This window comes from Podarcis pityusensis (genome assembly GCF_964106645.2).
Source record: "Podarcis pityusensis genome assembly, chromosome: 1".
Taxonomy (NCBI): domain Eukaryota; kingdom Metazoa; phylum Chordata; class Lepidosauria; order Squamata; family Lacertidae; genus Podarcis; species Podarcis pityusensis.
In genome coordinates, this window is record NC_138028.1 from 49,137,967 (window position 1) to 49,164,970 (window position 27,004).

Genomic DNA, 27,004 nt, shown 5'->3' on the forward strand with positions numbered 1-27,004 from the left:
TTGTTCTAATAGTCGTTTTAAAGATTGATGTTAAAAGATTGATAAAAGTACAGCAATACACCATGAATAAAATACTAGTGTCTTTAGACGATTTGAAGTGTAACAAAGTAAATCATACTATTATGGAGATTAATCCTGTCTCTGCTCACTCCCCCCACAAGCACACACTACACATGAGGGACTACGTCTGACAGCTGGATTGGGTTGAAATCAAAAATAAAGTCCTAGTCTTTCTGATGGAAGAGTCATTATTAATATGCAGAGCATGTATTCTCCAGGTCCTGCTAACATATACAGCCACCCTTATGGTATTCATGGATGCATGGTACAATCCCACGTTACTGAGAGCAGAAGTATTAAGGATGTGAGCATACAAATTTATCCATCTGATTGGTATCTTCCCTCCCAAAAGGACTCCAGTGGCATGGGAAAGATTTGTCTTGCTGGCCTAGCCGCACAGTCTCTTTATTCATATTCACATATGGCCCTGCAGTGTGGGGCTGTAACTCACAGAAGCAGCTCTCATACTACTGACTGCATATGTGAAAGGGACCCGACATATCTCTAAGATTAATGAACACAAGGAAAGATAGTTTCCTCACTATGGCCTTGTACCAAAGCAGACCAAAGGAAAAGAGTAGAAGCATAGTATAGTTAAAGATTCCTGTGGGAGTAACCTTAAGGAAGAAAAAACTGCAAAAATGGGTGGAATAGGAGTAGGCTGTCATAAATCCTCCTTGGCAAATCAAAGCACACATTGTGGGGCTGGTGCACCTTCTTTGGTAACTATCCACAGCTCCCTAGGGAGGCCTGCTTTATACTGTACTTTGAAAACAACTTCCATAGAATAATCTCCATGTCCCTGTTAAACATATACATAGCTGTCAACTTTCAGATTTGAAAATAAGGGATCAGCAGCCTCGAAAATAAGGGATCAGCAGCCTCACCTGTCCCGGGGACAGTCTATGGGATATATAACAATCTGGGATAGCAGCGGGAAGCAGCAGGAAATGGCTCTGGAATAAGGGAATTTCCCGCAAAAAAAGGGAAGGTTGACAGCTATGGACATATGTCAGCAAGTGACACAACTGAGAAAACAGGAACACCGTAAAGTAGCCTGCACACAAATACAAGCCTCCTTATGGCACCGAAGTAAAATCAATTGTTTGCTTTTGAACTATTTAATACAGGTCTTTTTTTGGTTTATTTTAGAAATGCAATGGAATTTTATATTATATCAAATTCCTTCTGAGACATCACATATAGAAGAACATTATTGGTATTTTCAAAAGGCAGATGGCTTTAAAGATAAAACTCTCTCACCTCTGGTGTGACATCCCTTGGCGCAAATCCTGTTCCTCCAGTAGTTAAAATCAAGTTAAGCTCCTTTTCATCACACCAGTCTATCAATGTCTCCTGGGGGGAAAACACACACACACAAAGAAATATGTTATCAGATTTTCATGTTCATAAATAAATAAATGACAGAGCAAATTCAAACTGTGCATTTTATTTTATGAATAACTGTATTGCCTTTAATTTAATCCTAAATATTGATAGTAAACTTCATTTAAAGCACTGATATTAATAGATGTGGAGGAAATTTAAAATAAATTTAAAATACCAATCGTTTCCAGTTCCAAAAATATATCAAGTGTAGGTTGATATCTAATAGAATACAATTGCTCATCCTGTTTTGTCACTCCTTTCTCCCAAGAAGCAGCCTAAACTTTTGGTTTACAAAATACCGAAGTTCCCAACCCTGAAAACACAAACAAAACTGTTTAGCATTAGCAATAGACTATCCTGATCATAGGAAAGAAATATTAGTAACGGATTCCTTGAACTTCTAAACAAATATGTAACAGCATTTTCAAGAGCCCATAAAGCCTAGAATTGCATGACACATGAAAATGTAGAAACCATGAAAATGGAACTTTATATTTGTTCACACTCAGCTCTTTTTGCCATTCCTTCTTACTTTACTCTCTTTTGCCATTTTCCAACTTCAAAACACAGGCAATAAGGTCCATAAAGCAGGAGCCTCTATTGTGATTATATTGCCCTGTAAAGTGCTGTTTATTTTGATAGCTTTATATAAATAATAGCAAATTTGCCACCCCAGAAATAGCACTTCAGTACAAAGGATTGAATCAATCCTTCAATGGAAAAAGTACATGGTTGAGAAACAAATTTATGTTGGAATTCATAAAAAAAATAATGTACTACTCTGTCCAGTTTTTTTCCTACCAGGAAGCAAAAGGTACAGTAATCTTAGCAGATGTGTCCTAAGGTTATCACTAGTAAGCCCGCAACTTACATGGGGGTTAGTAAAGGTAAAGGTACCCCTGCCCATAAGGGCCAGTCGTGTCCGACTCTAGGGCTGTGCGCCCATCTCACTTAAGAGGCCGGGGGCCAGCGCTGTCCGGAGACACTTCCGGGTCACGTGGCCAGCATGACAAAGCTGCTCTGGCGAGCCAGCACCAGCGCAGCACACGGAAACGCCGTTTACCTTCCCGCTATAAAGCGGTACCTATTTATCTACTTGCACTTAAGGGTGCTTTCGAACTGCTAGGTGGGCAGGAGCTGGGACCGAAAGACGGGAGCTCACCCCGCCGTGGCGATTCGAACCGCCGACCATGCGATCGGCAAGTCCTAGGCACTGAGGTTTTACCCACAGCGCCACCCGTGTCCCTTACATGGGGGTTACATTCTTGCAATCACAACTAAAGCCAAAATCACATATAGTCAAAACACACTGGGTTCAATGGTGGATGGGACTGCCAAAGTCTTTTTTTTCCTGGAGCGAAAAAAATATTCAGTAGAGTGATCTGAATATTGCCAGACGCTGATCATTATGATCAAACTATCTCGGTTCAGGAGGGCCCACAGTCTGCATACTAGCCAAACATTATTGGGGGCAGGGGTAAAGAAATGGGAGCAGCATATTGGGGGAAAGTGAGATCAGTGTGATCCTTCCTCAATCCACATCCCAGGGCTATACAGCATTCTTTCCCCATGAGTTTAATACACTGTTTAGAGGGGCATGATCCTGACAAAGGCTAAAGATTCTGGAATAAATTGGGGAAACAAGAGGAACTCCCTCCTGTGGTATGTACAATCAACCCTACCTTCCCCTTGTATCAGGCCTTATTTCTATTTGCTTTCCATTATTTATACTGGTCTGGAGTTTTAAAATGGTTATTTCTCTCTGTGTTTTATCTTTGGTGGTCTGGATTAGGATATTTACATGCTGCTATTTTGTTAATATTTTATAACATGTTTTTTACATTGCTTTTAATGAATGTTTGTTTGCATTAAATTTATATTAGGTTGGTTCTGTTGTCAGCCACTTTGTGGAAGGTTGTGTCTGGAAAAAAATGTGATATAATATAATGATTTAATAAGAAACATCAGCATTAACCACTGCTACATTAGTAGATACATCAAAGTACTAATCTTGCTATACATAGACAATTTATTTCAAAAATTCTTTAAGCTACGTTTATTAAAACAAACATCACAGAAATTGTAAAAACTTTAGATCCCTTACTAGGAATTTGATTTTCAACCAATTAAAATTAAATAAATTAAATGATGACTTATTGCCAGTTATTTTTCTCAGCAGGGTTGCAAGCATCTGATATACAGCCCTATGATTATTTCCAGAACATTTTAGGCTAAAACAGCAATTATAGATTACAATGTAAGAAAATAGGTCTAAGATTCAAGAATAGCTTACAGCTAGATGTTAACCAGAATTTCTTTACTCAGAATTGGCCATTTGTCAATGTTTCAAAGAGATGAAACTGAAGATTGCTCAGTTGCTACTGAGGCCACAAATAAAATGGTTACTTGTCATTAAATTAGTAACAGCTGTAGATAGCTTAAAATTCAAATCAACAGGGAGACTTCAATAATTGGGGCCTCAAGAGTTAACAGTACCATCACTTACATGAAACACAAAAGTTAACTGTCTACAACAATGAAAGGGAGTGAACATGTTCTGCTCTGCATACCAAACAAAATTTCATTTTATAGCATCATCTCAATCAAAGCAACACACAACAGAATATAGAACAGAATATGATCAAATAATTATAACTGCTAAAGAAAATGAACAATCAACAACACCCATGTTAAATGACCCATGTCTAGGAAGGTGAAAATGATTTTCTATATACCTTTTAAAAAATGTTCTTTATACACCACAAGCCCACACACCTTAAATTTTACTTGAAGCAAATTCTTCAAGGTGCTTTAGTAAAAAGCTAACATGGAACCATATAAAAATAATTTAATAATTTTGGTGTACTGTTTTTAAAGAAATGAATACAATTATGAATTGTTATATTATTCCTTCTCCCCAGCCTGCATTGCTATCTATTTTTTGTCTCATTTCTAGAGAGACCTAAACTGAGCTATTATTTCTTTTTGGTATTGGAACATGCTTGACCCATAAACTACACATCTGCAGGTTTGAATTTATTACATATGTCAATAAGGAAGAACATAGTTCATCCCCTCCCTTTGCTTATCAGTGGATTTGGTTAATTCAATGATATATAATATTGTTATTCAGTAAGATTCATCTCACCCACAGAAATTAGTTGCTAAGTTGCTGGGTGAAGGGTCCTCCCCACCCCCCAGTTAAACCTCACTGTGAGCTTAATGGAGGGGGGCAGGTGCTTCATGCCTGCCTCCCCCCGCCTTCATTAAACAGCTTGCCTGGGCTGGGCTGGTGTTCCTCATGTTGCAGTTGGCATGGATGACTATTAGCAGCCAGCAAACTGCAGAGTGTGGTGACATTTTACACTCTTACGTATACAGGAAGATGGTGCATATAAGAATTAAGAGTGTTAAAGGGAAACACATTCTGAAGGTTTTTGTCAAGCTGCACACATGAAGACACAGCAGTTTTGGTACTAAGTAACATGAAATCTGCATCATTGTAATTTTAATATGGGCCACCAAAATTAGTGTCCTCGGCTATTCCTGTTGTGTTTGAATCAGACACCAAGTGGCGCTTTCTTCTATGAAAGGACTATTCCTGCATAGAAACAAATTTCCTTGCGCAAAACATGAGTCATTTTTAGAACTGTGAAAACTCATGGAAATCCCTCAGGGCTACAGAGTGTGCATATACACACTCACACTCATAACACTGAAAGAAAGAGACACACAGAGCAACCTTTAAAAGAATACCAAGCTATTTATGTGCTTTCAAAAGGCTCCTTATAGTAGTGATGAGCCCACATCATTTTCGTAACATCTGACTACCTCTTTTTATTCTACAGGATAAAAGTACTTCTAACAGCCCAATCCTCTGTGTCTTTCCTTTAAATCCTTCCTTGCATTTGGCTTTACTGCTGGTAAATTATCATTCAACTCATCTAAAGCTATTTAAAATCACCCCACTTAATAGTACTTCAAGTTTTGAAAGGTGAACCAATAACATTATGTTTGTGTGTAGTCAAAATATCTCAGTAGCATTTGAATGAATACAGAAATTTGCTCAGCATTCAGAAGCTCACAGGTTCACTCCCTGGCATCTCCAGGTAGGCTTAGGAGAGAACCTTGTATGGAGACCTGCTGCCTGACCATGTAAACAGTTCTGAGATAGATGGACCAATGGTCTGACTTAATATAAGGCAGTTTCCTATGTTTCTATAGTTGCTTTTATACAAAGAATATCTGAGCACTGTGATTCTGTAAAAAAATAATAATAATGCACCTGATACTAAAAGAATTCAAAGTGATCAATCAAGTTCATTGGAAAACATTTTATCCTCTTAGTGCTGTGCTTATGATTTCATTATCAGCTAGAAAAGATTTAGAGCATGTTCACATATGCACAGACTTAATTTGATTTCTCTGCACATCTTGAAGAACTGAAAAGCACAGCAGTGCTGCACAAGGGGCTTTCTAGACACTGCCAATCAGAAATGACTGCAAAGCCCCCTTTTGCCAAGCCTCGCCTTTACCTGCCTTGTACCTGCCATAAATGGCATCAGGAATAGGACAGGTGGGCATGACTTGCACAAACAGCCTCGTGGACCAAATGGAGAGGCTTGATGGATCAAATTTACAACATAGACTGGAGGTTCCCAGCCCCTGAATAAAAGCAACCAACACTGTTCTTAGCAGAGCTGAGGTGCTCTGTTAAGATAACTATGAAGCCCCAATGTGCTACTGAGATACATGGAGGTGCCAGGGTTCAGGTTTGTTTTAACTGGATTGGGGGGCAGGGCGGCTAGGTAAAGGAACCCCTGACCATTAGGTCCAGTTGTGGCCGACTCTGGGGTTGCGGCACTCATCTTGCTTTATTGGCCGAAGGAGCAGGAGTACAGCTTCTGGGTCATCCCAAAACACAGCCCAGTGAGGATTGAGCATGTTCAGTGGCCACAAAATGCAGAGCGTATATTGGGGGTAGAGCAGGATGGAATGGATTATTTTGAAAGAATGGACCTGAGCAATCTAACAGATCAGTTACGTGAGTAATCGGTGAAGACATTTTCATGTGTAAAATAGCCTTTCCTGACAATAAACAGGGAAGAAGCTTCTCATGCTTGCATTGTTATTTAACTCTACTCCACATTTTTTTTAATAGGATAAAACCAGCCCTTCAAAATCTTTGTACTGTTAAGTTATTTGTAGCACAAGAGCAGGGAACTTCAGGCCCAGGTCTCTCTTCTGGCGCTTGAGACTCTCCCAATCGAAATGTGACAATGTTCCTTACTTGCTTGAATGGAGAGATGAGTTTATAAACCTGCATCGCTAGACTGTAGTCTACAGTATAAAGTTACAACTCACACCTGTTGCTTGCCCACTTTGGCCTGCTCATTCCTGGCATGCAGTCAGGTTCCCCACCCCTGTCCAAATGGAACATTAAATTAATTAAAACAGATGGCTTTCAAAATGTTGGGTGAAAATAGTAAACCATCAAAAGAAAAAAATCTTTTTAGAAACGTCAGTAAAATTAGTAAAAGCAAAAGCAGCAACAATTAGTAAGACCATATATCTTCCATCTCAGTTTTTGAGATTGCTACCCTGGTCTCCTTTGAGAGGAAGAGTGGCGTATAACTTAAACAAACAAATCTTTTCCCCTAAACAATAGTCTCTATGTTATGTGATGCAATACAAGCCAATTAAAAAACCTTTATGAGCTTCAAAAGCAGCTTTGACACAACACTGGGTATGTGTACACCAAAGTAACTCCATCTTGGACCTGATGTATCTGAAAGGTTACTGAAGGTTGTTTTAAAAGTTTGATGAAAGAGTCCATCCCCCGTCCCCACCACCAAACGTTGTAAGCTTTGCAGAAAGGAATTCAGTTAACGTCTATACCAAAGATGCTTCTTTTATTGTGTAGGCGTTATCTTCAGAATTACCACTGAGATCACTAATTATCTTAATTCTCTCTGATTTATGAGAGTTCATTTGAATTTGTGTGGGTGATGACAACTTTAGGATTATATCTTAGACCTGCTCTTTACCTCACTGGGTAAAAATACCCTTTCCAAGATCACCAGTTCCTTGATCTTCAAAAGCAACCCCACGGGAATGCTAACTTGTTAAACCACCACCACACTTTTCCAGTGCCACTTCCGAATATCCAATGCCCTACACCTCATAAAAGCGTAACATGGGAACATAAGAAGGCCCATCTAATCCAGCATTCTGTTTTCACAGTGGCAAATCAGATACCTATGAAAGCCCATAAGCAGGGCATGAGCATAATAGGCATCCCCCTCCAACAGCTGCTTGTGAGAAGTGAAGTTACAGGGAACCATGAGGGGTCTTCTTGGTAGTGGTGCCCACCCTGTGGCACACCCTCCCTTCAGATGTCAAGAAGATAAAGAATTATATAACTTTTAGAAGACATCTGAAGGCAGCCCTGTATCAGGAAGCTTTTAATGGTTGATGTTTTTATTATGTTTTTAGATATGCTGTAAGCTGCCCAGAGTGGCTGGGGAAACCCAGACAGATGGGCGGAATAAAAATATTATTATTATTATTATAGGGAGTGGGTGGCGCTGTGGTCTGAACCACTGAGCCTCTTCGGCTTGCTGATTGGAAAGTTGGCAGTTGGAATTCCTGCGACGGGGTGAGCTCCTATTGCTCGGTCCCTGCTCCTGCCAACCTAGCAGTCTGAAAGCACAATAGTGCAAGTAGATAAATAGGTACCACTGTGGCGGGAAGGTAAACGGCGTTTCCGTGCGCTCTCGCTTCCGTCATGGTGTTCTGTTGCGTCAGAAGCAGTTTAGTCATGCTGGCCACATGACCCAGAAAGCAGTCTGTGGACAAATGCTGGCTCCCTCGGCCTGAAAATGAGATGAGCACCGCAACCCCATAGTCACCTTTGACTGGACTTAACCGTCCAGGGGTCATTTACCTTTACCTTTTTTTAACCTATTATTATTATTATTAAGCATAATAGGTTAAGAAGTCAAATAATTCAAGTTAGGAATTAGCATATTGTTATGTTTCTTCTCCAGTCTTCTATTTCTCATGTGCTGCTTCTTGAGTTTTACAATGTTATAAATTTGATTCTACACTTTATGAAGCTGTATTGTGTGCTAATACAGTTTTGCATAATATTTGTACTTTGTGTCTCCACTGAAAATTAAATAATTTATTTGGACAGAGCTGCAAACTGGGGAATTACTTGCCTTTATCACCTAAACTTAATTAGGGCCAGTTTGCCAAGGACAAACTACTAGGGGGAAAGTCAAAATACTCAAGCCTTTCAGTACACCTAACCATGATCTCACAGGATCATGATCTCACAGTCATGATTAAATGTTAAATTTTCTGATTGGCATTTTCTGATCACACAAGTTAAAAAGTGCAATCCAATACATGTATATTCTGAACTAAGAACTTTGTCATGGTCCATCCAGATAACGAAGACACATGTCTGATATAGTTAATTCTTTATTGGAAATAGGAACACTTTCAGTGCTTCCACAGTGCTCTGGATGCACATGCTAACACACTTCTAGCCTCTAGGGAGCTATCCACAGATCTGGGCCAAAAGAGCAGTTGCAGCAACAGTGGGGCCCCTCGCCTTCTCCAGCTTATATACCCTCCTTTGATGGGCTGTGTGCTCACAACCTGTGTTGTGTGCTTCTCCTGCATGGAAGTTGTCACTGCTCTTCCCTTTTCAAGCCCCTCCTGGTTCTAGGAGACAGTGGGGAGGGGGAAGATAAGGAATCTACTGACCCGTCCCTCATATAAACTGTCCCTTCCTCCTCTACCTTGGACTGTCCCACCTCTCCTGGCTCCTGCCTTGCAGGTGGTGTGACACCCCATAAATCATTGGTTCCCTCTCCCAGGTCACTCCCCCTGGTGCCCTGCTTCTGCCACACACTTTGTAGCTCTGTCAGTCCCTGACACACCACTGAGTTCCAACAGAACTTACTCCCAGGTATGTGCACATATGATTGCAGCCTAGAAAATTTAACTCAGTTGGTGCTGCACCTTTATTGAACTCTGATGACTCACTGACAGTATTTCTTCTTTGCACTTCTCAAGGATGGTCAAGTCACATCATTTCTAAAACCCTACTGGTAATCCAAAGATATAAACAGACAAAATACTGCCACAGAAAATCAAATCAGACTATTAGTAGGTATACTCAAGCATGTTTTCACTGTGGTAGAGCTTTCCCCCATATTTGTGAATATCCAAAAAAGAACAAACACTAATTCAGTGCCCTGTCTGAAAGTGTGGGGAGGCTTTGGAGGACACTTTTTATTTCACGAACTGAAATTTGTACCTGAAATTTTTGCAGCTATGAAATATTTTTCCTCTAATATATAAGCATGGGGAAGAGAACAAACGAGAAATTCTATTTATCTCCCATTTGGATTAAGGCATAATTGCAAAACTCTGTGGTGTCTGGTTAAACTTGGATCAGAACAAGGATACATATGTGAGAAAAAGGGCACGAGATTTGAATCTAAGAATAACCAGGAAAAAATAGAACTAGATTTGGGGCGTTCCATTCTAATATTATTTCAAGAGATCTAAATGAGAACTATTTTAAAACCCTCTATCAATGACATTTAACACCTTATAAATTGAATTTAATATGGAAGTTAGGATCAGATAAATGTTGGAGATGTGGCTCAAATAAAGCAGATTACATACACATCTTTTCTTGTTATAGCAATTCCAATATGCCAGAATATCTAACATGTTTCTGATGCTATCTTTTAACTGTCTTTTAGGCAGAAATCCACATTGATCGTGATGAACATGATCCTGTAAAATCCAACCTTATGCTGCTTTCAACCTGCAATAAGAGTTTTCCTTTATGCTCTTTATCTTTAGTTTATTTTGTGTGTGTGTGTGTGTGTGTGTGTGTGTGTGTGTTTAAAAAATTACTAACATTATGAAAATGTGCAAAGATAATCAATTTATTTTAAAATTGGTCTCTATTCATATTGGAATTATTCTTTGGGTGGGTGGGTGGAATTAATAATGGAGCAATGCCCCATAGAGATGTAAAAAGAAAAGTTGATTTTATATTTTTTTTCTGCAGAGGAAAGAAATAAGAAATGACTGTAATAAAGAAAATATAACTCAAAATTGATATTAAATTAAAATTGCTATTATTTTTTTAAACAAAACAGAGTTAAAATAATTATTCAATATTAATTCACAAATAACAGAACTATACTGATGTAGTAACATGTTGGAAACAGCTTGTAAGACAGTGCTTTTTTGCAGAGCAGGAGTGGGGCAGGGGCAGGGGCAGAGCGGGGTGTTCAAACTGCATGTGATTTCACGCAAGCATGCAGTGACCTGGAATGCACCCACCATGCAAATCAGGGGTTGCCTGTATATCCCATTTAAAGATTATTTCCTGGGTTTCCTTCTTGTTGCTTTATATATTTCTTTACTTGGCTCTGTTTTCATGTTTTTTTATTTATATATATTTTTTAATTTCCAGAAAAAAAGGTTGTAAGATATTTTGCATAAAGCATTATCTAACAAGATCTGGTGACAATCTACATAGTCCATATACAATTATAGATCACTGTTGAACAAATACAGAGATAGAATAAAACCAAAATAAATAAACCTTTTCATGTTTTTTATCCCTAGGTGTTGTTTTCTTTTCCTTACACAGATGACCTTCAGCTCAATTTTCCTTTTCTGATTTATCCTCTTCTATCTTAACTGATATTGCTTAATCACCCACTGGATGACTTCTCATTTTCTAACACTGAACTCTGGTAAAACTGGGCTCCAGCTCTTTACTCCTCATTCTTTTCCTTTTTCTCAGGCATTCTTTCAATTTTCTTTGTCAGAAAAAAATCCATATCCCTTCCCAAAATTTGTTATCTCTTTGTGAGTTCAGTGAGACACCTCGTGAGCAAATATGGTTGGGACTGCATTGTTAAGTATTAATGGTCTAGATGATATCAGATTGCCATCTCTCACCAGCCCCAAATAGGATGGCCAAAATGATCAGGAGTGATGTGTGTGTTGTAGTTCAGCGACAACTGGAAGGCATCTCCCATATCTGGTTAAACAACATGACTTCAGTCTGGAGCTTTGAAGCTTAGCAGTTTTCAAACCCAGCAATACTTTACAAACAGATTTGAAAGGCTACCGCTAGATTAAACAAAATGAGGTGAGTCTAGATACAGACAGAAGCAGCTGCAGATTTGGATGCACAAAAGTGTATCTTGATTTAATCAAGAAAAAATATATTGAGAAAATGATGTTTTTGTTAGTGATAGAAAAGGCAGCAGCAGCAGCATTTATTTACACCTGCATGAAATTAACAAGAGCAAAGGCAAAAAGAAAACCTTTATAGCTACCATTGAACATAACTGCTGAAGAAATTTATAAAGATCGTGCTGAGATGAAATCAACTACTCTCTGAGGTGTCAAGAGTACTTTGTTTTTAAATTCATACCATGGGTATTGTTGCTAATTTCAGAAATGTATGCACACACATCCACAAGAGATTTCACTAGAATGCCAAAAAACAGCAGCAGGGTAGAGGATATAATTTGGGGTTTATAAAGAAAAAAGGCACAAGAGGAATGGAGGAATATGGGGAAAACAAAATAAACAGTGTTTCCCCAAGCACTAAGCCTATGGCGATGAAAGCAGATAGGCATTTATATAGTTATGTCACTGAAGTCCATTGCTTCCAATTTCAAATCTGTCTGGATTATAATGTTTTAGATGTATTCTGAAATGAGTAGAAAAGAGCCCGCATTACTATTAGCCATCAACAGCCTTATCCTCCATGAATTTGTCTAATCCTCTACTAAAACCATCCAAGTTGGTGGCCATCAGTACCTCTTGTGGGAATGAATTCCATATGTGATATGTTAAGAAGCGCTGTGTTTTGTCTGTTCAGAATCTTTCAGCTTCAACATTCAGTTTCACTGGATGCCCACAAGTTCTATCATCATCATCATCATCATCATCATCATCATCTTAATTTATTCATACCACACTTTTCCCTGATGGGACTCAAGGCAGCTTATAGATAAAGGAAAGAAGTGCTAAAACACAAAAACTCAGTAATTAAAATACTAGTAAACCTTGATAGAATCAAGGTATTAAATCTGTTTAGAACATGTTCTAATGTTATGGGAAAGAGAGAAAAACTTTTCTCTATCCATTTTCTCCATACCATGCATAATTTTATATACTTCTACTATATCACCTCTTTTTGGCCTTTAAACAAAAAAGCCCCAAATGCTGCAACCACAGGGGAGTTGCCTTTATCATTTTGGTTGCCATTTTCTGAAACTTTTCCAACTCTACATCCTTTTTGAAGTGAGGCAATCAGATGTTCAAGTTGATGGCCATCACTACCTCGTATGGGAATGAATTCTATAGTATAACTATGAGCTGTGTGAATAAGCTTTTTCTTTTCTCTGTCCTGAAAATTTCAACATTGAGTATCACTGGATGGCTCCGAGTTCCAGTATTATGAGAGGGAGAAAAACCTCTCTATTTATTTTTTTTCTATATCATGCATCATTTTCTACACTTCTAGAATGCCCTTTACTTGCCTTTACTCTAAACTAAAAAGCCCCAAATTTCATAACCCTTAAGAAGTCTCACTTCTCAGCCTCCATTGCATCTGCTAGCTCTCGCCTGGCACAACTTTTTAGTATAATTAGGTCTTTAACGTCCCTGGAGGGACAGCCGAATTTAAATAACAAATTGACAAATAGCTGTGAGGCATTTGCGAGCTTTTTTGCAGAGAAGGTCTGGTTGCTCCGCCATGACCTCCCTGCCAATTTGGATACAATAACAGAACTGGAGGCCCCTCAACTGTCCTCGGGTCCAGTATTGGACCATTTCGACCGGATATCCCCGGCCAATGTGAACAGACTCCCATCTCTTGCGGAGGCGCAATTAGTGCCAGCGCCATCCGTTAAGAGTTTGGGTGTAATCTTCAATACCTCCCTTTCTATGGAGGCACAAGTTACAGCTATAACAAAGGCGGCATTTTTTCATCTCCGCCAAGCTAAGCAGTTGGCTTCTTACCTCTCTCGCCCTGACCTAGCCACTGTGATCCACGCGATGGTCACCTCCAGACTTGATTATTCTAACTTACTCTATGTGGGGCTGCCCTTGAGACTGACCCAGAAACTCCAGCGGGTGCAGAATGCCGCGACGAGACTCCTTACGGGCTCCTTGCCGCGGGATCACATTCACCCAGTGCTATACCAGCTGCACTGGCTCCCAGTGGAGTACAGGATCAGGTTTAAGGTGCTGGTTTTAACCTTTAAAGACCAATACGTCCTAGGACCCTCGTACCTACAGGACTGCCTCTCCTGGTATGTCCCACGGAGGACCTTACGGTCTTCAAATAAAAACATATTGGAGATCCTGGGCCACAGGGAGGTTAGACTGGCCTCAATCAGAGCCAGGGCTTTTTCAGCTGTGGCCCCAATCTGGTGGAACGCTCTGTCACAAGAGACTAGGGCACTGCGGGACTTGACATCTTTCCGCAGGGCCTGCAACATGGTGCTGTTCTGCCAGGCCTTTGGCCAAGGCACAGTTTGACCCCTTTCTCCTTCTGTAATCTTCATATTACTCTAACCCGATGGTTGCCATTAATTTGATGCTGAATTGAGTCTAGAATGTATTTTAATTAATTGACTGTGCAATTTTATGTACACTTTGCTATTTTTACTTGTTGTTAGCCGCTCTGAGCCCAGCTTTAGCCAGGGAGGGCGGGATTATTATTATTATTATTATTATTATTATTATTATTCCTCATAAGGGAGTTGCTCTGTAAATGTTACTCTGTGAAAGTCCCTATGAATGCATCACCATAAGGACAGCCTCATTTTTAAAGTGCAGTCATTCTGCTGCCAAGCAGTTCATGTAGCTTTGCATTTTTAAATTGTTTAAAATAAAGGACAGCTTTGATACCAACAACAACAAAAAGCTAACTGTTTAAACTACATTTGGGATAAAATGACTCCAAAGCGTGTTCTCCCTAGCAGAGAGCACGTGTTGCGGTTGGGAACAGGCCACCCTCCAGTGACTAGGCAAATTTAGTTGAATCCCGACCATTTAAATGGTTAAACTGGGTTGCTGGGGTGTTTTGATTGTTGCCAATTCGGAGGAGGGGTCAGAGTCTATATATACAGGGGCCAGACGTTGGCACGGCCTCTTGGCCGTTTTGCATCGGATCACATGGAGCACTTGGACAATCTTCTCATTGTCTGGTTACATTTCTTTATTTCTTTATTTTCCCCTTCTTTTTAATCCTCTCTAGTCCCTTAAATAATTTAATTCCCCCCTTTTCCTGTTCAATTTCCCACCCCACCCCTTACCCTACCCCGTAGGAAGATTCTCCCTGTATCTGTGGCTTGCCTTTCCCAATAGGGAGAGAGCCCCCGTTAGGGGCTTTCTTTCGCAAAAAGGTTTCCCCCATTTCTCTTGTTGAAATTGTGGGGCTAGTCAGGGCTGTTCCCAGCTTAGCTGGTATCACTTTCGTTTATAGTATCCCCGAAGGTTGGCTTTATGGCTCCCTGTGCCTCCAAGGACTATGAGCACTCTGTATATGCTCTTGAACTATGCTGTTTCTGAACAAGTTTATTTTCTTTAAGTTTGTTTTGCCCTGATAGTGGCGACTGCCATTTTAGAGATGAGCCATTGTGGCTTAGTGGCTAAAGTGTAGGACTAGGACCTGGGAGACAGGGTTCATATCCCCCTCTTAACCATTGTTATAACAAAACAAACTGCTCCTTTTGGGCTATTCTGTTGCTGGGTAGTTCGGCCCATTTGTGATAAAAGAACTTTGGGTTTCTTGAAGGGGTGCTTCCCTCTAAAAGGGCAAGCAGGGATACCTGGACAAGCTGTGGGCTACCTCAACTCTGCTATTTCACTGGAAACATTTATGCCTGGCCTAGCAAGTGACCCTAGGGCTTTGCCCTAGAATTCGATGGCCTGGAAGCGTTTCCGGCCTCAATAGTGTCCCCATGTGGTCCATGAAGCATTGGTTTCACTGGGTCAGCGGATAGTGCCGGTAATGCCTAGGTTGCAGGATTGGTCCCCGTATGGGACAGCTGCATGCTCCCCCATTGCTCTACCTGGACACTTAAGTCCTTTTGGTGGTTACCTCACTGCGAGGGATGTAACGGGCGCCATGTTTGCAATATGCAACTGGGAGAAAGCACCTTTGCGTGCGTTGCAGAGCACGGCGCTGCACGGGCTGCAATTGCATTGCATTGCTAGGAGATTTGCAGTTGCATTGCACGGAGGGTGTGTGCATTGCATGGAGGGTGTGTGTGCATTGCACGGAGTGTGTAGTTGCATTGCACGGAGTGTGTAGTTGCATTGCACGGAGTTTGTTGTCGCATTGAACAGAGGGTGTGCAGTGCACGGAGTGTGTAGTTGCATTGCATGGAGTGTAGTTGCATTGCATGAAGGGTGTGTGCATTGCAGGGAGTGTGTAGCTGCATTGCATGGAGGGTGTAGTTGTATTGCACAGAGTGTGTTGTTTTGTTTTGTTTTTGCATTGCACGGAGTGTGTGTGCATTGCACGGAATATGTAGTTGCATTGAACAGAGGGTGTGCAGTGCACGGAGTGTGTAGTTGCATTGCATGGAGTGTAGTTGCATTGCACGAAGGGTGTGTGCATTGCAGGGAGTGTGTTTTGCATTGCACGGGGTGTGTAGTTGCATTGCACGGAGGGTTTGTGTGTGCATTGCACGGAGTGTGTAGTTGCATTGCACAGAGCGTGCTTTTTTGCATTGCACGGAGTGTGTAGTTGCATTGCATGGAGAGTGTGTGCACTGCACGGAGTGTGTTTTTTGCATTGCACGGGGTGTGTGTCTGAAAAGGAAGCTGGCTTGGCGGCAGCTTGGTTGGGACTTCTTTAGGGGTTCTGGCCAGCATCGGCCCTGTAAATTTACATATCATGATGGCAGCACAAGATGCCCCCTGCCCAAGCGGGGGCTGGAAGCTGGCAAGCAATAGCTCAATACCTTTTGCCCATATTCCCATTTTTAGGGATCCAGTTGGATATCGTTGCTAAAACATACCACTTGGCTATGGAGAAGCTGTCTGCCTTGAAGGAAGTTAATTTGTAATACTTCCTCTGTAGCAAGTGATGCTTCACCAGATCCGATCTTGCTGGGTCACTTAACTAATCTTCCCACTAGGCCAGGCTGCCTAGATTTCACCCGTCCCATATCCAAGAATCTCCTGAGGAGTCTGCTGATTCTCCAGAGAGGAGGAGGCGTGTTCTGGTCTCTACTTATTCTGCTCCAGCACCAAGTCAGTCAGTCAGTCAGTGTCGGAGAGGGAGAGAGACTGAGTGTTAGAGATCATGTGTAGAGATAAGGTTGCTGCTAAGGGCAGCTGCAGACACTCAGTGCAGTGCAGCATTTATTTATACTTAGACCTATTAAGCTCTGTATATAGTTTCTATAGTTGTAGATAGAATAAAGAAGATATTCTACAGAGCTGCTCTCCGAGTTGTTTATATACTCTGCTAGACTCTGCTGTACTCTGCTGTGCGACGACTGTCCTTTTGTTGGAGTGAATCCGGTGCTCACAACTCTAAGCTGTGAGTCCACAGCACTTTGACCTGTTCCTGTGCAGAAGGTGGTCTCTGGAAGTGCTACCCAGCTCGCCTAGCCCAGTCGGGGCTGAAGTGGATGAGTCCAGTTGGTGGCACTGGCTCAAGGGCGATGCTGACAGAGGTCCCCTTACCTTTGTGTATGCCTACCAAGTGTGGTGAAGGCAGATATCAGGCGATGGTAGCAATTCCTGAATGTATGCAATAGTAGTTCGCCATGGCAGGATACCTTGAACCCGCTCAGGGATTTTCAGGTTCATGCTGGTGCTGCTGGATCTTTGCCCTTTGGTTTTATTTCAAGGGCTGCTGGTGTGCAAAGCTATGGCCTCAAGCCTGGTGTGGTGAGGCAATCATGTGACGTAACTTTTCTTGAGTTTTCCCCATTGTAGTAGCAGTTCACGTGGCCCGAGGAGTTCAGTGACCATCGGATCTGCTTTTGGTCTGATAACCAGGTAGTGGTGAGCGTCTTGGCAAAACAGTCCTCATGCTGTAGCACAGTCTCTGCCCCTCCGCTCATGCTTTCGAGCTGCGCCACTTAAGGTTTAATATTGTGCTTTCTACTCTCCAAATTACGCTGACACTATTCGATTTTCAGATGAAGCGCTTCAGATCCTGGGCTCCAGACTCAGCTATTGCCAGACTTTTCCAGACCTGTGGCATTTTGACAACAATTAGTAATTTCAGAGAGCGGCAGCTTCCATTTCCCCTTCTGCTTTTACCTCTTATGGGAAGGCCTGGATGGATTTCTTAGCCTTAAGCTGGCAGTTCTCGGCCATTCAGAAGAATTGGCCCCCATCCTCTGAGCAGATCCTGCAGTATTTGGTCCACCTGCTGCAGATTGGGCATGCGGTTATAACTATCCGAATTCAGTCCGCTGCAATGTCTGTTACATTGAAGCTTTATTTTTCAGAGACCCTTGTATAAAGTTTGCAGTGCGCAGGGCCTTGGAAGGTTGGAATAGGCTCCAACCTCATAGGACAGTGGGCAGGAAGTCGGTCAATTTTTACCTATGCAGTATCTGCAACAAGTTAAAACTTGTCTGCGGGTTAAAGATCAAGGTGAGACTCCTTTCAGGAGTCCATTGCATTTTCGCACTGAGGGTTGGGGAAATGGTTGTTGGAGCCAGCACGGGGCTGAAAGTCTGGAGGCTTATTGCTTCAGGACTTTTCCTTATCCTTTGGAGCTTGTCATTAGAGTTGGTAACTCTAAAACAGACTTAGTGGGCAGGAGTGCCACAATCAGGCTTCCCGCCACAGGTGAGGAGGGCCCTTGCCCGGTTATGGATAACAGAATATTTGGCTTTTTATTCCCTGGGGGCTGGCCCGCTCCAGTGCATGAAAATGGGTTCCTGTTAGCCCGGCATCAATGTGCTTACGTCGTGCACCAGTTATTACAGCCTGCGGCTTGCTTACCGCTGTACACTCCTCATTCCTTACGATTAGGTGCTGCTGCAAAGGCTGCACACTGGGGGCCTGTCAGTAGACAGGATTGTGAATACGGGTCATTGGAAGTCTGACGCTGACAAGGGTTATATCAGGAAGTGTCACAATGATGTCTGTGCTGATGCTTGTCTGTTATTTCCTTTTTTCATAGGAGCAGCTGTGCACATTTGAGCCACAGCATTGTACACTAGGCTGGCAAGCATGTTGACGAGTTTGGACTGGGGCGCCATCTCAGTCTTCCTGCCCATGTGAACATATACTGGATGTCCAGATGGGGAATGCTTTGGGAGGAGATCCTTCCTTTGGTGCGGTTGAGTGTGACCTCTGCAGGTCCTCCCGCAATGGTGGTGGTACAGCTGGGCGAGAATGTTTGCTGTCTTCCTCCAGCATAAGTTTGCATTCCTGCATGCAAGAGGGCTTGGATTGAGTTGATGGCAGCTCTCCCTGGACTCAAAATAATTTAAGGCATTGGTTCAAGGTGGTCTGGAGGGGGGGTTGGAGCACCTGTCCCCTCCAATGCGCAAAGATGTTCCATTAAGGGAATCCAAGGATTCGCCATGCTTTTGTCGACCCCTTTTGAGGGGTAAGGCCATGCAAGAGTCCCTGGGAGCATTTGGGGTGAGCTTGAGTCTGATCCTGGTTCATTGCTCCCCCATGCTGTTTACTGGAACTGACGATATGGTGGGGCCCAGTCGTCAGTGCTGCCCTGCTGAGGTCAGGTGCAGCTAGTCGGGAACCAATGCCTAGACAAACTACCACCGAGCAGGCCTGAAAGCATGTTAATAAGGCGGTGGATAATAGAATAAAATAAATAAAGTAAATAAAATAACAAATAAAATAAAATAGGTCCTTGCTTTAGGTGGTTCTGTAATATTGCACCCTCCTAATTTTCTTCAAGGCTATTGCCCTCTTTAGGGCAGATGGGGTGCATCTTTCCCCTATGGGGAACGACACCTGGCGGGATGCGATTGCCTTGGGATTCATTGCTCCCCCACAATGTTTGCTGGTACTGACGATATGGTGGGGCCCAGTCGTCAGTGCTGCCCTGCTGAGGTCAGGTGCAGCTAGTCGGGAACCAATGCCTAGACAAACGTACCACCAAGAAGGCCGGAAAGCATGTTAATAAGGCAGTGGAAATAAAATACAGGTCGTTGAAATCGAATGCATTCAAAGATTATGTTCGTTAACATTATTGGTGTCTTACAATTTTTGCTTGTTTTATCTTATTTATCAGGTTTAGCGGTGACCCGTGTTTGGATTGTGGGGCACAGTATCGTCCATTGGGCTGGCGTCGCAGCACGGCAATCTGGATTGGGTCCAGATTTCGGCTTTCCTCCACATATTCGCTTGTCTTGGCTGTCCAGACGTGGGATGCGCTGGTCGGAGTTCCTGCCAAGTATCCGGAGGCAGTTGCTCTTGGAGGGGCCGCCACCTGCTATTGTGGTGCAGCTTGGTGAGAACGACCTGGTGCCCATGGACTGTTTGTCACTACGTGCTGCAATTTTGGGTGACCTGGAGACGCTGCGTGCAATGGTGCCGACAGCGAAAAATTTTTGGTCAAAGCTTTTGCAACGCTGCGTTTGGAAGGGCAGTCGTTGCCCGGCTGCCACTGAAAGGGCCAGAAAACGCATCAATTCTGCTGTGGTCAAAAAAGTTTTGGAGCTGGGTGGCGATGCAATTTCCCACCCCGAGATTCTTTTTGAGAGGCCATCCTTTTTCCGAGCTGATGGCATGCACCTTTCCGCTTCAGGGAATGAGGCTTGGATTGGTGCGGTGGTGACCAAGCTGAGGTCTTGGTTGGGGCTGTGAGTGGTTTGGCGGTGAGCTGAGGGCTCCATGGCGGTTAGGCATTGGTTAAATTGGTGCTTGGAGGGGTAAGTGCCTACCCCTCCAAATGATGCGAATGGGAATTCCGTTAAAGGAAATCCAGGGGCTTGCCATTCTTTCGTCCTTGTCCCCGGAGTCGGACTTGGGCCGTGCAAGCCCCACAGGAACATGAGGGTGAGAAGTAATGGTCTGGTGCCCAGCTTTATTTCTCACCCAATACTTGTTTCCCACGCTGGCTTCCGCTGGTGTCCGGAAGGCCAGCTCTGTCCCTGAGGGCAAGGACAGATAGTCATAACCAATGCCTAAGCAACCACTCACATTTTTGTATTTGAATAAAGTTGTGGCCAAAATTATGCCAAAAACCTTAAACAAAAATTGATGTGTGAAGTGTGAATTATTGGGGGGCTACTGTGACTCAACACGCAAAGCGTGTTCTCCCTAGCAGAGAGCACGTGTTGCGGTTGGGAACAGGCCACCCTCCAGTGACTAGGCAAATTTAGTTGAATCCCGACCATTTAAATGGTTAAACTGGGTTGCTGGGGTGTTTTGATTGTTGCCAATTCGGAGGAGGGGTCAGAGTCTATATATACAGGGGCCAGACGTTGGCACGGCCTCTTGGCCGTTTTGCATCGGATCACCCGCCCTCCCTCCCTTGTTTAAGGGGGGTATTGAAGGATTGCTTGACCTTGCTATGCCTGTCATGGGGTCGTTCGCCTTGGTGCGAGGGCCTGGTAGGAATTTTGCCATCTGGCTGATTGGCTGGTGCCATTTGGTTTTTGCCTACTGCGTAGCAAATCGTCACAACTTGTAAGGTTGGCGGTTAGGCATTGGTTAAATTGGTGCTTGGAGGGGTAAGTGCCTACCCCTCCAAATGATGCGAATGGGAATTCCGTTAAAGGAAATCCAGGGGCTTGCCATTCTTTCGTCCTTGTCCCCGGAGTCGGACTTGGGCCGTGCAAGCCCCACAGGAACATGAGGGTGAGAAGTAATGGTCTGGTGCCCAGCTTTATTTCTCACCCAATACTTGTTTCCCACGCTGGCTTCCGCTGGTGTCCGGAAGGCCAGCTCTGTCCCTGAGGGCAAGGACAGATAGTCATAACCAATGCCTAAGCAACCACTCACATTTTTGTATTTGAATAAAGTTGTGGCCAAAATTATGCCAAAAACCTTAAACAAAAATTGATGTGTGAAGTGTGAATTATTGGGGGGCTACTGTGACTCAACACGCAATGCAAAACACAAGAGTTCAGCAGCTTAAATGGATGAAATATTTAATCAAGTCATTGTCTCATTTCTGGCACACAGTCCAATAAGAAATAGTTAAACTTAAAACATGGTTTAATATGAATTTTCATTTTCTCAAAGGACTCAAAATTATTTACAGCTACAGTCCTGCTCTACAGGAGTTCCAAGATTAAAGCTATTTGCTGCCCAAATAAGTACATAATACAAAATAGATACATAATCTTGAGCCCCAGCCTTTTCAGGTGTAACAGATTATAATGAGAATTAGCTACTCTAGCTGTACTGCAGGCCCAATCCAAAGTGCTTAAATGGCCCAGGCAGCAATATCTCAATAACTGCCTCTCCCCCTATGAACTGCCCCGGACCCTGTGATCATCATCTGAGGTCCTTCTTTGTGTGAGAAGTCTGGAGAGTGGCAACACAAGAGCAGGCCTTTTCTGCAGTGACTCCCCATTTGTGGAATTCTCTTCCCAAAGAGGTTTGCTTGGCACCTTCATTAAATGTCTTTAGGTGCCAGGTGAAAACGTTTCTCTATAAGCAGACGTTTGGCTGATCCAACTTTCTATAGGCTTTTTAAAGTGTTTGTGGGAGGGGGATTAATGGTTGTTGTTGTTTTTTCATTATATATTTTGAGTTCTCATGTTGTATTTTTTTGCTGTGCACTGCCCTGTGATCTTCAGTTATCACGAAGTATACAAATTTAATAAATAAATCAAATCAATAAATAGACCAGATGTTCTGATAGGCTTCAGTAGGAATATTTTTATTGTTACAGAGCTGGCTTTCCATAGATCTGAACAGATAGTTTTATCATAAATTGATTTTTTTTTTATTTGCACATTAGAGGCTGGGGGGAAAAAATTCTGTGTTGAAGCACTTATCAGGTTTTTCAATTGATCTAGCGGGTGAAAACAAAGAATGCCACTCTTCCCTAATTTTGTTTCACTTGCCTAGATGAATTTTCCATCATCAAAAGCAAATGGTAAAGTAAGCAGTTGAAACAACCACCTTCCCTGGCTCTTTCCCTCCACAAACTGTAGCTGTCTCAAGTCACACAATCCTTTTCTTGCAACTCCAGTATAACCAGCTTCCTCCAGGGAGGACAAAAACTCATGTGCTTGAATTTATCAAACATGTAGTTGTTCATATACATATAAAATGGAGGCAGGGTCTACTTTTTATATCAAAATGAATGCAGGGGGGAAAGGAGCAGAACCTTTCCCCCCGCCCACCTAACCTTATCATGTCTATTTGCTGCAAGTTAGTTTCTCCCAGCCCAACTCATTTACAGAATCAGAAATAGACTGGGGGGAAACAGCTTAAAGCAGTCAAGCAGGGAGAGTTTAAGTACAATATGGAAGTTTCACACTTCTCTCTCATGCGCTTACTTACCCCTATCCTTGCTTTATAGGTCAATAGACAAGTAGTTGTTCAATAAACATGTAAACATCTGTTTGACCCTCTGTTTCTAAAAATGCTAATTAGAAAATTCCTTAGGAGCAGATTCCATTTTTCGTAAGCATGGACTCACTGAAGGATGAGGGACACATGTGTAATGATCCACAGGCCTGTGGAAGTGGTTTGATGCAGGGATACCAAAGCAAGATGTCCAAAATGACAGTGATCAGTTCTAATGCTTTATTAGAAGGCACAGACTTGCAACACAGCCTGCAGAGCCTTTCTGTCTTTACAGACTTGGGACAGACACCAAAACAGCCTACACCCAGGAAAGCATTTGTGCATTACTTATACAAAACCCAGTATATGTCAGTTTGGCCAGAACCTCCCATTGGTTCACCTGCTGATGAAGGCATATGTAGCAAGCCTCCAAGTCTTATGGATAGCTCCCATCCCTAGGACAATAACCAAGCTTCCCAAGCCCACAGATCAGCATAGCATCAATGCAAGCCAATTTGCACATCAAAGTAAGTGTATAAACATATATGAGTTCATTCTTGCAGCAACTACCAATTAATCCCAAGTTTATCTTGACTACCAAGATGGAGCTCACAGGCCTTCCGGAACATTATCTCCTTTTGGTTCTACACAACATGTTAGGATGCACTAAGAGGTTTTCTATATAACTGTTTTATAACATAGATATATCTTTCTTGGCTGCCTTTAAAATTGTGTGGATTTGTCATGACTTGCATGCGTCTTTTAAAATTGAACTCATACAAGAAAAAATAACGCCAATTCCTTCCACTCCTCCGACTAGTAGTAATAATAGGTTTCATCATAATCCCAAAGCAATTCTTAAACTAGAGGTTAAAATATTGGAAACAAATATGAACATCACATCTTAGCATAGGATTGTAATGGATTCTACTAAAGCTCATAGGATAGTCTTGCCTCTGCAGAAGAAAGTTCATATGAAACTTTCTTTGATAATGAAGATAAATTGACAATAATAAACCTAGGCTGCTGGTGAGCTAATAATCCTAGGGTGGTAGCCAGCAGAGTAAATGCTTCTTTTATAAGAATCTGGCAAATTGCCCCACTGTCTGTCTGCATATTCTGTTTCTTTTGAGGAATGCTGCATATTAATATTTCCAAATTGCCTTAGGAAACAAGAGCATCTCTGATCTGAAAGGTAGAGCAGAAATTATAGTCTGCCCTCTGTGTCTGGACCAGCTATTTCAAGCTGAAAGCAACAGTTGTAGACAAATTCCTAGCAACTGTAGCTCTGTGAGATTTGGGAACAGGAGTAATCGCTTCTCACTTTTTACCAAGGACTATTTTGCTACATTTAAAACAATCCTTTAAAAAATAAGATTTTTACACTACATTCTTCTCACAGCTTTCTGTGAATAACTTAGAAGAATGAATCTTTAAATATTCTAAATATTCTAAATAAGATTTTTATATTGAACCATCAGCCAAATAATCAAATTTACAGAGAGTAGATCTGTTGCATCAAAAAACCCCAAAAGAGCCTTGTGGCACCTGAAAGACTAACAAGTTGTTATGATGTAAGCTTTTGTGAACCACAATCCATATTAGCAGATGAATGAAGTGTCATCCTGACCTCACCCCACTCCCTAAAAAACTCAGGTCAGGATAAACCTTGATGGTATAAACTGTAGTCCTCAAAAATGTATGCCGTAAGAAACTTGTTAGTCTAAGATGCCCCACATCATTTTGTTACAGTTAAAAAAATTAGCCAGTTTACTTTGCTGATTCGACTAGAAAGCAGAGCTTAACTATTGCCTAATTAAATGCTCAGTAGCATTAATTAATACACAAGCTAAAAATAGAGTATGACAGGAAAGCTTTTGTGCTGTTTCCCAGGTTGATGCAAATGGTTTTGACTTTGCAGAATTGCAGCTAAAATAATTAATCAACATTCTGTGTAAAAAGGAGCTTGAACAAATGAATAGAAGAGACAAAAGCAATACTTCCATTATGTTATTCCAGGTGTTGTGGTAGCTGTTGAATGACCAAAAACTTGAAATTATTAATTAATTTAATTTAAAATCAGTAAATCATCATTGTACATTTCAGCATACATAAAAAAATTAAAGCACTGAACAAAAATGGTTATTAAAATGATACCTTGATTTCGTCTATTTCATCTGGCACTATCTTGTATGCAGATACAGTCCCGCCTAACCTGAAATTTGGAAAAGAAAATATTCTCAAAATCCAGTAACAGTATGGAATAAACAAATTGATGCTAACCACATAAGCCCATCTCTATGGTTCACTTCTAGGAGCAAACCGTGCTTAGATACCCAAGAAGCTTATGCATTGCTGCAAGAGTGCACACTGGCATGCTAGACAAAACATCTGAAGTTGGTACATTAGCTAACATAGTGGACATTTGCATACATGAGGTTTAAAGAAGCTCCTGTTTTAAATGTGCTTGCAATTTTTATTTGAATATTACAAATTACAAAGTCATCCCTAGATTCAGGTGGGTAGCCGTGTTGGTCTGACGCAGTAAAAAAAAAAAAATGTCCAGTAGCACCTTAGAAACCAACTAAGTTTGTTCTGAGTATAAGCTTTTGTGTGCATGCACACCGCCTTCAGCCTCCCTCCCAGCTGTAGGGCGGGCTGAGTGGGAGGAGGCAAGCAGACTATGGAGGGCCTGTGGCTCGCCACTGCGAGAAGCTGGAACTGCCAGAGCATGTATGGCGGCAAGTACCGTATCAATTTATATATTTAATTGCTATATTCCATGTATAAGACTGGCGTGCTCTGGTCCATGGGGTCATGAAGAGTCGGACACGACTAAACAACAAATGTATAAGACGACCCACGTTTTTAAACTTAAAAAATTGGGGGGGAAACCTCATTTTATACACAGAAAAGTACGGTATATAGAGGTCTATACAGTAGTAGAAAAAGCTTATTATGGTCACAAACCAATAAAATTCAGTACAGAATGAAGCATACATTTCAATTAAAACACATCACAGCAGCTAAAATATTCCAGCAGTTAAAACAAGTACAAATACTTATACGTTCTTTTCCTGCTAGGTGCCAGCAATTTCCCCCCTGATCTGCATTAATATTAGATATTACCGGAAGAAAAGAGCTGCAGAGATAAAAATGGAATTTACTAATATGTGCCCTTGAAAAAAAGAGTAGTAAATTACTACGGGGCCACTAACAAATCACTATGAAACTCCCACTTGTTTATTTCCATGCAAGTGGGAAGTTATTTTTCTGAAATTTTTCAAGAACCTGTCAATTCTTCAACCACCTCTTCAACCACCTCCAGAGTGGCATTTGTAACTTCTGGTGATATTACTTATCTGACTGCCCAGCTAAAACCTGGTAAAGCCTCTGACCCATATTCTATACTACCTGATCTCTTAAGAATCTCATCCAAAATGGCGGGCTCCTCTACTCTCAGTTCTTTTACTTCTGTTAACAAAACTGGAAAGACCCCTGACATTAGGAGCAAAGTAATTATAGTTTCTATTTGAAAAGAAGGTGTTAGGACTAATCCATCTAATTACCATCACCATCTTTCAGTTATTGGGAAACTTTATGTCAGATTTTTTAAATGTAAGCTTTTATCTTGGATAGAGACTAATAGCATCACTGGTGAAAAACAGATTGGGTTCAAAGCTAGCCATTCAACCTTAGACCATTGCAGTGTATTAACTCCTTTGGCAGAGGAATACACTGGTGGTAAGCTTTTCACTGCTTTTATTGATGGGGGTGTCTTATAGATGGAAAAATACGGTATATCCCCTCTTACAATGGAGATTATGTATACACCAGTATATAATTACATACCTTCTGAACAAATTTCTGTTAATAAGAGTTCTGGAATTGGGGGGGGGGGGGGCGCTACAGGAAGTAAGTCCTCATGTACTAGACACTCTATATCATTGATACAAGAGCCAACTTCAATTTAAAAAATAACTCCAAAATTGGGTAGCCTATTTTT

The 27,004-nt window shown here is 41.7% G+C and overlaps 1 protein-coding gene across 22 annotated transcripts in view; it reads right to left on the reverse strand.

Annotated features, from left to right (window-relative positions):
* The window catches only part of GPHN (gephyrin), a 231,005-nt gene that overhangs the window by 142,151 nt on the left and 61,850 nt on the right, over positions 1-27,004 (reverse strand). For all 22 annotated transcript variants that reach the window (XM_081020644.1, XM_081020627.1, XM_081020624.1 and 19 more), the window contains 2 exons: positions 25,156-25,213; positions 1,324-1,416 (listed from right to left, as the gene is read on the reverse strand). In XM_081020644.1, coding sequence (XP_080876770.1) covers positions 1,324-1,416; positions 25,156-25,213 — 151 coding nt within the window. Of the gene's footprint in view, positions 1-1,323; positions 1,417-25,155; positions 25,214-27,004 lie in introns of those variants that run through there.